Raw genomic sequence first — 16,657 nt, 5'->3', positions numbered from 1 at the left:
TGATTGTAAGTTCACAATTTTCGCAATAATGTAGAAATTTCTCAACCTGGATTTGTATTTTTTAGGTACCTATATCGTATGTGACTTAGAATATTGTGTTGGAATGATTTTAATATTTTGAGCTCAATGATAATAAGACCTTTATTAAACAAAAAATGTCTCAGTTTTATGGAAAATTTGGTATTTTCAAGAGAAATCATGGATTTGCTTCCTAAAACTACATTTGATTTATTAAAAGTATATTATTGAGTAGTGAAGTCTTCGATCAGATATGTTACAGATAACAGGTAACAATCGATCAGATACGGCATCAAGAAATAGGGGCATTAGTAATAGTGGGCGGAGCGGTCGCATGGATATTTCCATGGTGTGAAACATGCCTATAGAATGCATGCTAGATATTGGATTTCAGACGCTGCTTGATCTCGAGTTCTTTGAGTATGGACAGATCGGTACTACCACTGGTATAGCACTTCATTTCGAGAGCATCTATCCGTTTTTTCTCATTTCTTGTATGGTTGAACTATGAAATTAACTACCGTAAGAGCAAGGATGGAAGGATCTAGTAATGAATGTTTTTTGAAGTGAAAAACTTCTTTAGCGGCGTTGAGCACTTTTCTTGGGATGGGTATAAAATGTTAAACTTGTATAAATCTCTCTCAATAGGAACAGGTTGAACAATTGTGATTGCGAAGACGAAACACCGCAAGGTCGAGGGATCGAATCTCAGCCGTGAAATATTTTTACTGTTTAATTATTTGGTTTAAGCTTTGTCACTAACGAAGACTCTCCCTAAGGCGAAGGATACATTTGTATTTCTTTGTTCAAGTTTTCACTTTTGCTGGCACTACCGGAGTGCAACCCGGTTTTGTTTTTCTTCGGCATGTGTAAGTCAGTGGTTGAATTAAGGTACTAAATTGTTATTAAAAGAAATATTGTTCATTTGTTTCCTTAATAGTTTAGTGAAATGGTTACTGACTGAGTTGATTAATGCCATATTCTTCACTCTATTGATACACCAACGCTAAACCTATTACTATTTTATCGTTGGGAAGTTATGAAGGATACCATCAATTATTAACAGAATGAGAAAATTTTTCTTTTTAGTTGCTATTATTTCATAAACTTGATTTGCAGGTAAAACCCCGCTGGGAGCATCGCATATTTGGTACTTTGTTTGTTATAATGTTATTAGTTAACAATAACAAGCATGACAGTAGTGTTTTATTTGCACCAAGTCACATTACACAAAAATATGGATGATGGAGTATTTAATGCGATTTAATACTCCAACACTAGAAACACACAGTGAATAAGAGTTACTCAATAAAAACATATTAAAGGAAAAACTTTTATATATACAGGGTGTCCCAAAACTCAACGATAACCTGGTACCGGGCGAGAGGCCAAGGTATACCAGTTATGAAAAAAATAAGAAAAAAAATCTATGTCACTTAGTCAAGCGATGATAGACATTTTTCGAAAATGTTATAAATTTGACACCCTTTGTCGCATTTTTAGGTACTGTGATCGCAATTTTCACAATTTTACATTGATTTTTTTAATAATGTTATCTCAATTAACAGTGCTATTAATGGTAACCACAAATGAAAGTAATAATCATTGTTAACTAAGTAAAATAAATTAAATTTTGACGAGTTATGGTTTATAAAATTTATGTCAGTCAACTTTGACACTCTACGTTGGATAAAAAATGTACTACACTACCTATGGCAAGTTTTTTAAAAGATGGTCCATTTAGTCTAGGTTTCAAAATAGTACAACACTTGCCACTTTTCTTGCCAATAAAACTGCTATTTCGTATTTTTTGCGAAAGGAACTCATGGAAAATTTAATCAAAATAAAATGGTAAATTATCGTAACACTTTATTATCCTCCTAAAATTAAAGCAGATGCTCAAATTGTTTCCCTCCAGCACGAATACAAGCTCTGCATCGCCTCAGAAATGACCTGTTCACCAGTCTTGCAAATCTCCTCGCATTGATTTCTTCTGATGCTGCATCAATTTTTAAGCGCAATTCTGTTACATTTTGAATTGGTTTTGAGTAGACCTTTTTTTTATGCATCCCCAGTAAAAAAACCATGACCGAGGGGGCCATGAAATTGGTCCAAGGCGTCCGATCCATTTACCAGGATATAATTCGTTTAAATATTCTCTTACAGGCCGGGCATAATGTGCAGGGCAACCAAAATTTTATTTATTTTACTTAGTTAACAATGATTATTACTTTCATTTGTGGTTACCATTAACAGCACTGTTATTTGAGATAACATTATTAAAAAAATCAATGTAAAATTGTGAAAATTGCGATCACAGTACCTAAAAATGCGACAAAGGGTGTCAAATTTTTTACATTTTCGAAAAATGTCTATCATCGCTTGACTAAGTGACATAGATTTGTTTTCTTATTTTTTTCATAACTGGTATACCTTGGCCTCTCGCCCGGTACCAGGTTATCGTTGAGTTTTGGGACACCCTGTATAAATATATATATAATATTTATTAAAGTTATATATTTAATATATATAATATGTATATTAATCATAGAATAAAAAGAGTATATAGTCGGCTAGCTAGTATAAAAGCTACAATGTCACTGAGGAACATAACTACTCCTATAGATCATCCACTTATCTAAAGAGGCACTAAGTTTAAAGCTTCTGATAGCACAGTGAAGTTGGTATGAATTTAAATTAGTGGTTTTCAGTCTGAAAAAAACATTGAAAGGCTTTCTTTAAGGCTTAATATATATCGGAATTGATTTGTATGGACCATAGGCTTTATACATTTTTTTGCTTTAATAACTCCTAATAATATACTCTCTATTTTTTTCTTTCTGTCTTTCTAAGAGCCCCCTCCCCTCCCTCTCTCTCTCCTTGTTCATTTTACATATGTCTGATCTTCAAAAACCCGTTTCTGAGTAACACAATACTTATTCTTATTAAATGATATACTTACACAATTCTTAGCATTAAATACCCATGTTTACGGTTTTCCGAAGCTATATGGGGATGACAGGACAAAAAACGTATCTGTCACATCGTGGTAAGTGACCACCTCCGCACATACAGTCACATAAGCCTTAACAGTCTTTTAGGTGGCGTCCACAGTTGTTTGGAGAACTCGTGTTGTATCGTCCCGGAAACAACGCACAAGGAAATGAATTCTACGGGTCGGTTGTACGTCGAAAAAAGTATCTTGAAAAATATAATTCGTACAATATAGAAAATGATTATGTTTTAATTAGAACCTGATGAAATTAAAAATGAAATGTACGTTTTCCTGTGCATCAAGAATCACAGTTACACAACATATTATGTTGGTAATATATAAAGTAAAACACTTTTAAAGATTTAAAACGCGTGTAATTGTAACTGTAATTTTACATTAGTTTTTGTGTAATAGTAACATTATTATAATTATTTTAGCTAACCCGACGTTGCGAGACCTATCCAGATCACGTTTTTAGGGGAACTGCGGTTGAAATGAGTCAAGATAGCAGAGGTGGTATTTGCTGTAATTGATTAAAAGCAATCTATTACTTCTTTCCTGTAACATCAAGGTAGTTGAAAGCCTTTTACATATTGTATACGCAATTTTTGAGTACCCAAGTCGTATCAACCTTGGGTTATCGCGATAGGATGTCCATAACACTTGGAAGAATGTTTAATGAAAAAAACATTTAGTGCAGTGTAATAACGTTTTCTCTAGCACCACCCAATACTGATAAATATAAAAATTAAAGGTGGTTTTCACTCTCTTGCATCCATAGGAATCATAGGAGCGTTGCCAGCCTTAAAGGAAGGTGTACGCGCTTATTTTGAAGGTACCAATGACGTATTGTCCCAGAAACACGGCACAAGAAAGCTCATTCCACAGCTTTACGTACTACAGTACATGGAACAAAGCTCCTTGAAAACCGCACTGTGGAGGACCGCCACATATGCAGATGGTGATGTTGATATACTAAATACCTTTATTAATTTACGGTGTGTCTGGATTGATGCATCGACTGTATCATGGCCTACTATTATTGTTGATACAGTAATATTTGTAGTTTCAGTATTATTGCTCCATCACTTTACATATATTGTAACTGAAATGATTTGTGAGTGAGCGATTGTCACAATGAGTTTCTTGCCACTTCTTCTTATTAAAGCTCAACCCTCAAAGGCGGTGGATATAAAAAGAAAAGTCATTTCCTTGACCTGCATGAATAAAGTGACTTGATTTGATTACTAGTTTGTGGCGTGTCGTACGAAGATGGACTTCTGCGGCAGTAATCAGCTTAAACAGCTCTGCAGAACACCTTCCGTGATAGACACACAATAATGCGACGTGTCTACGTAGCCATCCGGGGATCCCGCGTACCCGTATGTACGTATGTTTTCCTATTAAATTTTATGAAATCCACTGCTATTTAAAATGTTACAAATTATGATCAATAGTGTTAATTCTGTTTTGTTTCATAAAAATCACATCGACGCGTATATTACATCTACACGAAGCAATATTTATAAATATTCTATTGTTAGTCTGAGTGTCAATCGTAGTATGAACTAAACGGGGTCGTATAGCATCCTATATATATCCTTAGATCGTTTCGTTACGACTCAAACCATTTAAACACTGTTATGTTCAAATGATTCTGCTAGTTACATGCTTGATCTGTCCCTTGCACCAATGCTGAAGAGTGGAAATGAAATGAATACTTACATCAACATCAATCCCAGGTTGAGCGAAGATCCTCGTGAACGGGTACTCTTTGGGTAAATAGCTGAAAAACTCTTTGCGTCCCCGGTACCATTTGACACTATAGAGCGTCTCGTTTCCTTCTAATGTCCATTTACAACCTAAGAGAACGGTATCGCCAAGTTTCACTGCGGAAGGTGCTATCAGCTCCACATCACGAAGGGCTATGGAATCTGCAACAATCAAAATAAAGCTTTTAGTAATACAACCTACAGAACTTTATTTTAATACTATCGCTTCGTTAAGGTCGCTATTTTATATGAATTTATTCATTAAATTATTCAATATTAAAGTTATTGAATTTCAAATAAATATATTTTTATTTATGACAATAAGGGACGAGACGAGCAGGACGTTCAGCTGATTGTAATTGATACGCTCTGTCCATTACAATGCAGTACCGCTCAGGATTCTTGAAAAACCAAAAAATTCTTAGCGGCACTTCGATTGCGCTCGTCACCTTGAGACATAATATGTTAAGTCTCGTTTGCCCAGTAATTACACTAGTTAGGGCGCCATTCAGACCGAAACACAATAATGCTTACACATTACTGCTTCACGGTAGAAATAGGTGCCCATAATCTAACCGGCATCCTGTGCAAAGTAGCCTCCCACTGGTAAGAATATCTTATAGTAGTATAGGTAGTAGTATCTAGTATATTAGAAATGACATCAAAAAGAATTTTTAAGGAATCGATTTTGAGAAAATTAATGCCTTTTATGTCTATTATACATGCTACCCCAAAAACTAGTATTTTAGTAGAAATTATTTAGAAGATTCATCTTCAGATGCTTCCGATCCGAACGAAAGCTAACACAAAAAATAAGATTTTGAAGTAAAAAGTAAATTTTGTCATAACTTGAATGTACGGAAAATTGTTTAGTATTAGTTGCACATAAAATTCAAACACCTTTTTTTTGTCTAACTGTTTTCGTAATTGTAGTAATTAATTGACATTAAATAGAATTCTCAACCGATTAATTTTGAAAATGAAAAGACTGTGGCTTTTAATGAACAAACATTTTAAATACATACCTACTGGTTAACGAAAAAGAAATAAAGCAGTATAAAACAAACGTGTATTAAAAAAATGGAAAGGAAAGAGAGAATAATTTACCAATACTCTTAAAGATATTCTTTAAATTATGAAAGTAATGAATGAAGGCATTCTAAATACATATAACATTCTCGCTGAGGATAAAGGAACAAAGAAACAAGTGACATACAATAAACTTCCATTATTTTAGGGTAACGGAAGCTGAATGCCGCAAGTTGGCGATCAATTTCCCGGCGTTACCCACATTAACAAACATTTGTCCCGGCTCCGTATTTTTCTTTTACCGTCATTAAATAGTGAATATTAGCTCGGGAGAGTTTCCATTTCAGGGAGTAGATTTAGATTTTCTTTAATGTCAAAGGGTTTTTATACAAAGTTGGAACATTTCAGTGCATTATTGATGATCCCTTTGATCTAGCTCTAAAGTACGTTACGTTGTTATAGTATAACGTACATAATATGACTAATTAAGTTTTCACACTTGGTCTGACCGAAATGTATTGCCAGTCCTGTCTTGGAATCATTGTTCCTAATTAGTTTACCATTATTTTTAATATTATAATTTTTTGTGATTATTTTTACTACATTAGAATTATATAATATTTCATTAATTATTGTAATTGTATATCGTAGGGCTTTTTAGGTATACTTTTACGTTGGTCAAATTAAATGTAACAGTAATTATTGATATAGGTAATCTTATATATAAAATTCTCGTATCACAATGTTCGTTCCCGTACTCCTCCGAAACGGCTTGACCGATTCTCATGAAATTTTTTGAGCATATTGAGTAGGTCTGAGAATCGGCCAATATGTATTTTTTATACCCCTAAATGTTAAGGGTGGTCCACACGAATTTTTTTTTTTAATTTTTTCAGACATTTCTTTTAAATTTATTTGATTATGAGTCAGCATTAAAAAATACATACAACTTCAAATTTTCACCGATCTACGATCAACAGTTACTTTTGTATCGCGATCTTAATATGGGCAATACAACGTTTGCTGGGTCAGCTAGTAATATTATAAAACGAAACCACTAAAATATTTTCATGTCTGTCAAGACGAAACATGTGCCTACTTTTAAATTTGTTACAACTTTACTTGTGAATGTTTCTGGCAAATAAAGAACTTTGACTTTTAAATTTCTACTATTTGTAATGATATAATTTAATATGTTATTTTATCCTGAGCTGGACTGCATTGTAATGGGCAGGGCGTATCAATTACCATCAGCTGAACGTGCTGCTCATTTCGTCCCTTCTTTTCATAAAAAAAAATATCATAGCATCGATACTATGATGTTGTATGTCATGAGCATGAGATATATTATTATTATAAGACAAGTGCCGACCCGGCAAACATTCTTTAGTCATGTTAATTAAGTAAAGTCAAAAAATATAGGTTTCCTGTATGAAGTCACTAATAAACATTACTAAAACCTCCGAAACACGCTGCATCTTATGGTATGAGCATTACTCCGATCGGTTCAGTAGTTTTTGCAGTATCACCGGCGGAAAAAACCAGGTCTCCATTTATTATTTTAAATTTTTATGACATGCATTTTTGTTGTCAGCAAGATGATGATCTGATGATAAATTGTGTTTGACCAGTACAATGCAGTGCCGCAATACAGAATTCTGTTGGGTTAATAGTATGTTACTTAGTAGCAGTTGGTTCACTAACTACGTCTTAAACCCAAACGCTAATAGTATTTGCACGTATTAGATTGGCCACAGGAAAAGGCACCGCTGTAAGGCATCTCTAACTTATAATTTACACTGAATATATACTCGTAAATGTTTTCGGCCTATTCATGATCTTACAACCAAACAGCAAGTCAGCAAGACCATCAGTGGATTAGATCTTCAAGCTCATTTACTACGGTCGTAAATTCATCGTTTATTTATCAATATATAAAGCGTTAAAGTTATAATATGATGTATCGACTTCGAAGTTCTGTAAGAAGAAACTTAGTTATGTGTATCGCAACCTGTACCCTGTCTTACTCTCCAGGCGATCATATTTGGTCTAGCTCTTATTATTAATAATAGATAGCTTCTTAATTCTTCCTTAACTTGTCAAGATCTTATCAAAGCCTTATTTAAGTAATAATAATAATTTAAGTAATAACTGTTGTTAATAACGAGCCCAAATCGGACACACTGATTTTTTTACATGAAAATGAAATGAAATTTTTACGTTCAGCTGATGGTAATTGATGCACCCTGCCTATTAAACTGCAGTGCCGCTCAGGATTCTTGAAGAACCCCAAAAATTTTGAGCGGCACTACAACTGCGCTCGTCAGGTTGAGGTATAAGATGTTAAGTCTTATTTGCCTACTAGCTAGCTACGGCGCCCTTCAGACCGAAACACAGTAATGCTTAGACATTACTGCTTCACGGCAAAAAAAGGCACCGTTGTGGTACCCATAATATAGCCGGCATCCTGTGAAAAGGAGCCTGACTGGCTATTGAGGGTGTATTTCGTGTCGAACTTTATTTTCTGGTTCGGAGGTAATTCTGTACACCGCAACCCAGTCCTGGTAATACTAATGGATTCTTTAAGGTTGAGGAAGAGAACCGAGCACACGTACAGGTCACCTGACGGTAAGTGTTCACCTCAGCCCATACTCCATTGTAACACCAGAGGAATGACAAGAGTGTTGCCGAACTTATAAACCATTGAGTAAACATATTCTATTGTAGTATATTCAGTATCCACCCAATTCTGGACATAATTATAAGTATTTGCACATAAACCTACTAGAAGTAGCTTGCAGGGAAGGGACTAAGGAGTTAATTATAATTGTACCCAGTGGTACTCCATAACAATCGAAAGAAAGACAATTTGTATAAGGACAGAGAAGAAATTCCAATACACCCAAGACTTTGGATATATAATTATGAAAATCCGATGACTTCAAGAAAATATAAATATTATATTCACCACTCCCACTTTACCAATGATACTTTTTGTTGATCTTTATACTTCAATCATCAGCATACCTGATCCCTATTGAATCCCTATCAAAAGGACTCTAAATCGATCCACAAGTGACGAATTTCCGACCTAAAAATAAACAACAAAAGGAAACTTGATAATCTCTTCTTTAATCGAAGTCGCCTTACAAGAATGGAATAATATTGCAAAATGCATTGGAGAGTTTAGCATTTACACATACAAGAATTGACCCCAACGAATAAATTAATAAACATCTGAAGTGAAACAAGAGCCTTCAATTAAGGTATGTATTTCATAAACCTTCATAAGCAACAACGTTACACACTCGTTATACAGATATCTACAAATAGAACGTTACTAATACAATTACATCAAGTCCACTCTTAACACAATTAGATGGCTGGCGAATGTCCGACCCATATAATTGTTTCACAGGTGTTAATATCATTCCGTTAGTTATTACTGTTGAAACGACTCACTCGCAATGTTTTAGATAGTCGAGGGAATATTGCCACTTTCACATCATTTTGCGGCCAGTTATCAGCTTTGTAAAGCAATTATATTTTATGTCCAATGGTCGGTCACCTAAATTGTTCAGGCTGATCTTAATTATAAATGAAATAAAAATACCTTGCTCTTTCTAACAGGAAAGTGTTGTAAATCATAATTGTTTATGAGTTTTACTTAATATATTAACTTATTACTGTAATATTATAAATGCTAATGAAAGTTTGTTTGTTCACTGAACCGTAAAGTACATAGTCTTTTATTGCGAAAAAATAAATACATGGGTTGAAATAGGGTATCGAATATCGAAGTTCGTCACTATCGAAGATGGGTCCATAAAACTTTGTATCTAGGCACTTGATAAGAAATAAATAAATATTTAGTTGAGCTACTTTTAAAATTTTGACCTGTGTAGGATTGAAAATTCATATGGAAGTCTAAACAACGTTACGCTTTCATGCTTAACTCCGAATTCGAATTGATTATATTTGGTACAAAAATTAATTGGACCTTGGGAAAGGACATAAGCTACCATTTTTTGTAAAAAGGTTCATGAACTGAACTATAATGAATAAGAGATAAAAGTTTGTATGGAAATTCGTCATCAATTTATAAACATTTGTTCAAGCATTTTTTAAACTTTGACCAAATTGAGGATGAAATATGAGATTAATGTTCGCAGGGACATGCTATAGATGAGACTATCCACAATGACAAGGGATATCCGCTGTATCGTAGAAGAACGCCCCCAGCAGCGGAAAGAGAAATTTGTATGTGTATTATTCGCAAAGCATCCTAATATATGCTGTCCAAAGAAACTATTTCATGCGGACGAAGTCGCGGGTAAAAGCTAGTTGTATTTAATTTAGAATTGTTGTACAAGGTTTGTTTGGTAAAGATAACTGCAACATTAATGACTTTCATAATACCACGGTTGGTTTTTTTTTTTTATATAAGGGGACAGACGGGGAATAGACACATGGAAATGAAGCGACCGCCTTCAGGCTATTTATTGATAAATTTTATTGTACGTTATTATATTATTTTAAAGAAACACGTTTTGGAATGGTTGGTATTTTTTGGCGTTCGATATGTAATTTTAAATCCTAATTTGAATAAAAATATTTAGTATTGAGCTTATACGTAGGCATATTTAATTTTACATAAGTTACAGCTAATGTTATTCATTGCTAATATTCCATTCCACTGGGAACAGAATTAATATCTATCAAGTCGTTTATGAGCTTATCCATAGCATATTTAAAACAATACTTTACTCTTTAGGTATATTGATTTAGATTATAATATGGATAATTGAATTTATTTATATGGTACGTTTTAGTTTTACCATATACTTATAACACTAATAATTAGCAATATCACCTTTTGTAACCTGTTATTAATTTTGTACCATTGTTCCAACAATGATGATAATTATCAAAAAATATTATTTTTTTATGTTAAGTTCATTTAACATAGTCCTGACATTTGTCTTGACTTCTTCCTCCGCATAATTTGATGGTAACAGGTGAAACCTTGAGGTAAATAAACTTATTTGATTATATTTATTTATTTAGTAACTTCATTGATTGCCGAGAGTGTTACAAATTAAAATAAATTACTTCTTAAATGATTAAAACACGTTTAAAGTTTATGGGTTTTTGTGTAAAAGTTAGTTTTTATTATTATTTAATTTAACCCGAAGTTTCGGGACCTTTGCAGAGCACGTTTTCAGGGGATGTAAATGTAACTTGTACGCAAAAACCTATTGTAAAATACTGTTACAACTAACTACACGCGTCTTAATCCTTCAAAAGGTATTTTATTTAAATTTATTTACTGCCTTTATAATCTAATATAGACGTCAGATACCAAATACCACACTGGGAACTTTCTTAAAGCAACTGTTAACAATATGTTGCGATCTTTTGTCGACCAATTACGATATGTTGTGATCATTAACTGAGTAATGAGCATCTAGTAGTCCACTCCCGCTCACGTCGGTTGATTTAATGATTGTTTGCATTTTGAATTTGTCGATTGTTATAAAGTCGATAACTACATGGTAATTAAAGTGTATGAATTTTACAATGTTCTGCGATCAATTTCAATTAAAATGGGCAAATGAATGACATCGTGTATGCAATATTTCATAGTGATAGAAAAAAAATTAAACGCTGAAGTAACACAAAATTATTATAAAATTGTTAAAAATGGCATAAAACCTTAAACGCTTGCCATTACTAAGCACTTTATGAACGCACATAATTAAACAACTGTTTTAATTATTTTCTCGAACTCTATGTCTATGCTCTCTTTGAAAGCTCACACACTAAAATCAAAGGTGCCCTTAAACCTTGCCAGTTGCTCATAATTTGACTGGGTTTTCGTTTACAAGAACATGGTGTATTTGTATAATAATTTACGTAAATTAAACCAAACCACGTCAAAGAACGTCTACTACAGATAATTATGAAAGCAAAGGTTAATTATTTTTAATGAAATTGCGTAAGTTGAATACGACTGACTGCTTTTACATCTGAAAGGTTTACGTGATTACGAGAGGTTTTTGTGAATTATTTGTTACTCAAAATAACCACACGCTTGACATTGATTTAATTACTTTTCTTTGACTATGATGTTTGTGAAAACATTTTTTGTTACGCAGCATTATTTAGTTTGAGATTAAGATATTAGACCTGATGAAACAACGAATCTTCGCTTCAGATTCTTAATATACAAAAAGACAATGGGCGTTCAGAATACTCCAATATCTCGGTCTTGAGTTTTATGCTTTTCTGCAGATAAGGCTATGGATCACCAACTATAATTACATTAAATGGAAACTATCGTTACGAGGAACTGAATCAAGACTACTGCTACTACGACTACTGACAGCAATTCCGCGTTGGATAGCTAGGCTGATCCGTTGACCGAAATGGCTGCCAGTGCTTGGGTTACCAATAGCCCTATTGAGGCGAGAAGATAGTACTTTTTACATTCTCCGCGCCTCTGGGCCCCACGGGCCAAATGTCTCGAGACCAAACGGCACAAAGTTGTAAGACTCACTGAGACCGACTACACAGCGATGCTTGCCGTCTTAAGCAGTCGAAGCAGCAGTCCCAGCACCAACTGACGTCACTTGGGCATAGGAAGGAGCCAGAGTGTCGACGCAAGTTGCGTCCCACACCAGCGCCCTTCACCGTGCCCAAAACCACTAGAAACATCCCATCAGAACGCTTGCCAACGCGAAAAGACAAGATCATCCAGTAACCTACACTTCAGAAATTATTTTTTTTTATATTATTGTGATCATTACCTGACCAATGAGCATTCAGTATCCTAATTTGGTCGACCCGCTTACCTCAGTTGGTTGAATAAATTGTTTTTATTTAAACCTGTATGTTTCAAATAATTACGGCGTTATAATGTTGATAACTTGATGGAGCTAACTAAAAGCTAAGATTATAATATTTATTAATTTTACAAGCTACTGCGATAACATTTTTTCTTATAGATAAATTGAAATCATTCAAATATTTGCATAATATAATAACAATTATAACTAAAACTTCCATTACTTAATAGGGTTACTTGAATTTCAACATTTACTTGTAGTCAATAGAGCATCTTACAACAAATATAATTGGATAGTTGTTATAAATCAATTCAATACAAGATTTCAAAGAGTTAACATGCAAAGGTGGCTGTATAGAATGAGAAATACTTGACTATGATAAAACTTTCACAAAAATTAATGATCGCTTAAATAATATTTTATGCCATTAATAGGTTATCCCGGGCGCGCGGTACCGCAGCCTCCTACAATTTATTACTCATGTATTTAGTCAATTATCAATGATAACGTTCATTAAACATGACAATTAAATTTTAAAAGCAACAAAGGTTTTATTAATAAACACTCAATTTGTAATCATTGAAAGGCTAATTACCTTAAATCTGAAACATATAAAAGAGAAGACATTGTTTTTAAATGCATCAATATGAAAATCAGATGCATTCAAGTTTGGGAGTTGTTTTTTTAAAATGAGGAAATATAAAAAACGAGGTTGAGGTTGTATGTATATTATATTGTTGTAAGTATTGTATATTATTTGGTTGAGGTATGAATTTGTGCGTTTGTCGAACTGGCTAATTTGGATAAAAAAATCACTTTTTTCACATAACAGCCACCTCACACGAAAATCATTACAGCTTCTTTAGATAGGACAATCAATAACAGCAAATGCCTGAACTTCGAATGATGATGACGGACGATGTTCGATAAACTGTTTTACAGTTAAAACAGTAAGTTATGCACTGTGGAGGAGGGTTCTTTGAAACTTCTGCTTATTTGTCCCCTTCAGAGTACTTGGGGCAGTCCGGGCATCCACTATTAGGTACAGGTCCTAATTGTGAACGCCCAGGCTCGGATTCTCCAGGACTACATAGCTGGTGCCGTCCTGGAGTAATTTTTTAAATCCGTTCATTTGTCTCTTATAGGCTTCCTAATAGACCACAGATTGAAGGAAACACATCGGCAAAGCTCTATTCCGAGTAGGTTTTAAGTGGGAGAGTAGTATTTTCCGGACGTACTGGCCTAATTCAGTTGTGTCCCTTAGGACACAACATGGCAATACCACTCATAAAAAATGTATAGATATCACAGTTGGTAAGAGCACTCGGACGGAACTCGAGAGGATGCAGATTTGAGTCCCGCATCGTTGATAAATTTTGGTTACAAATATAATTTGTATAATTAATCCCAGATGTGAGTAATATCCCTTTAAAAATATCAAATTGACTAGCTGTTATGCCAAATGGCCAAGCCCATAATATTACCAAACAGTACTAATTCACATTTTCCGTTAGCCTCCCGAACTACTGTACCTAATGATTCTTTATTGCTCAGATATTAAATCACAAAGTTATATCTCTGCTATTCGTAATGCATGACTGTGCCTGTTCCCCTGGCAACATCGATCAACCTCTCTGACAGGCTGCATCCGATCCGTAACGTAATATTTCGTGGCCGAACGCCACCGGATAATAAAATTAAATACAAGTGATAGGTCATTTTATATCAAGGGAACAGACATTTTAGGACTTTCATAATGATACAGCATTATGAATATCCTAAAATATGACCTGATGGTAGAGTGGTCACCGTCGCCTACATTCTCTTGCAACACCAGTCACCACCACCACCAATTCCCATGTCGTATTGTCCCGGAAACACGGCACAAGGAAGCTTATTCTACAGCTTGGCTATACATGGAAGAATGTTCTTTGAATACCGCAGTATGAAGGAATACACATCCAGATGATGGGGATGATATCCTAATTTGTGACGTGTCGTGCGAAGACGGAATTCGCCGACAGGAATCAAGTAAAACAGTTGGTTTCCTATCAAGAACGCAAGATAGATATTGAAAAAACAACTGCTTTTATTTTTATGCATATAAATAACACTTATTACACTATACAATACATTACTGATTATATATTATAATTATAATACATATTATCTGAGTAATCATCATTTGTATCGTTCTGAAAAAATGAAACATTTGGTTTGTGGCAATAAAAATATTATATAATATAATTGAAGATTGGCTAAATATCTAAAAGTGCTACGTCAATCACTGTACTATATTTTATTTCTTGCTTTCATTTGATTATTCAAATCGTCTTGAATTGACTTTAATCAACGAGCGTTACATAGTCAACCGTGAGAGCTCGGCCTAATTTAACATACTTAAAATAAAGTGCTCAGCGCGCGTAAAGTATATTTCCCTTCAATATAATTGACACATTGACATCACATGACTATTGTACGTGTAGATTGGTTATAATACAAAAACATTTTTTTTTATTTTAGACGTGTTGTCCAAGAAGAGGGAGAAAGCGATTGAGACCGATTGAGAGAGAGCGAGAAAAGGCGAACGTAGCATAAAACACATAGCGCCGCTAGAAAGTAGAACATCTTCCTTACTAGCGTTGTATCATACAGGTTAAGCGCGCGGCCGCGAGTAAAAAGAATAAAAAAAAGATAACAGTAGGATAAAACATTGGAATAAGAGAACAGATCAGTATAAGTATAAATGAGATTTAAAAATTTGTTTGCCAAAGAAGTTTCACTTCTGACATTGTATATTTTGAACGCACGCAATTTTTTTCAAGCTTTTACCCATAACCATTTTCTAAAGCAGAAACCAACCAATGAAATGAAATTTTATATCCAAACAATGAAGCGCCTTGTGACTTCTGACGGTAAAACTATAATAGTCTTTACAAATTGCGGTACCTGACTGTTTCAAATAGCGTCACTTTACTGATCACACAAGATCGGCTTAAGCCAATAAATCTACGTTCCCGCTAAATATACCCTTGAGAATCCATAGCGTGCCTGAAGGACTTTGAATTTGTTTCGCGTGAAGTTTTGCTTAAGTACAAGTTTATTCCCATTTGATATGCTTACGGTACCATTAGTATTTTTGATGTAAATTATTGCCACATACTTTAGCAGAAGAAATAGAATAGGAACCAGACCTGGAACTTGTGTCTGAAACAGTGACTGTTCTGTGCATAGTTTTGAAATGAAAGTATTCCTTTTTCATATCTCCTTAATTTGAGTTCAATTCTCTAATTGCCATACTTATAATATACATTAACCTTGACGTATCGGGCGAAGTTGAGTTTCGTGACCACTTGGAAAAGAAAACTAAATTTGGGCCAAATCAAGATTGGTATGTTTAGTGCGCATATCCGGTCTAATAATGAGACTACTCCATACGCAGAGTGAGGTGTGAACTATTAAGCTCACACCTCTCTCTGCACAGAGGCACCCCAGAGCTAATCTTGATGGACATGAAGTATCAACGTAGGTAACTTCAGATCGACCTAATTACCGCATACCTAGTCTTGCCATAAATACTGAAACAAAAAAAAATCTAGTGCAAATAACATTTATTACTTTTACAGTGTTTTAGCTTAAAACATAAATATAAAACAATTTAAGATATAAAAAGCTTATTCAAAGTGGTTTCCTTTGGCTGCAATACAGTCTTTAAATTTTAAACGTTGAAGCCAGCTATCAATAGAAGCACGCACTCTTTACATGGGAAAATTCTTCACTGCTAATCGTACGGATTGTCATAAGGTCCAAGACTGCGTAGACCGAGCCTTATGATCCATTGCCGAGTCTTGCTGTAAGGACTATTCTTGTTATTAAACATGGTGTTGTTAAGGGGTTTCATTATCTTCTCAAGAACGGTATCTTGATAAGCTTGTGCCGATGTTTGGATACCTTTTTCAAATGTATGGCTCAGTCACTCCTTCATAGCTAAGACC

The 16,657-nt window shown here is 34.3% G+C and overlaps 1 protein-coding gene across 2 annotated transcripts in view; it reads right to left on the bottom strand.

The window, feature by feature from the left end:
* The window catches only part of LOC126977404 (uncharacterized), a 360,855-nt gene that overhangs the window by 201,748 nt on the left and 142,450 nt on the right, over positions 1–16,657 (bottom strand). For both annotated transcript variants that reach the window (XM_050826232.1, XM_050826312.1), the window contains exon 3: positions 4,739–4,947. In XM_050826232.1, the coding sequence (XP_050682189.1) occupies positions 4,739–4,947 (209 nt within the window). The remainder of the gene's footprint in view (positions 1–4,738; positions 4,948–16,657) is intronic.

Source organism: Leptidea sinapis, chromosome 1 (assembly GCF_905404315.1).
Source record: "Leptidea sinapis chromosome 1, ilLepSina1.1, whole genome shotgun sequence".
In the NCBI taxonomy this organism is placed as follows: Eukaryota; Metazoa; Arthropoda; class Insecta; order Lepidoptera; family Pieridae; genus Leptidea; species Leptidea sinapis.
The sequence above is the reverse complement of the archived record's forward strand: the minus strand, read 5'-3'. Positions and strand labels throughout refer to the sequence as shown.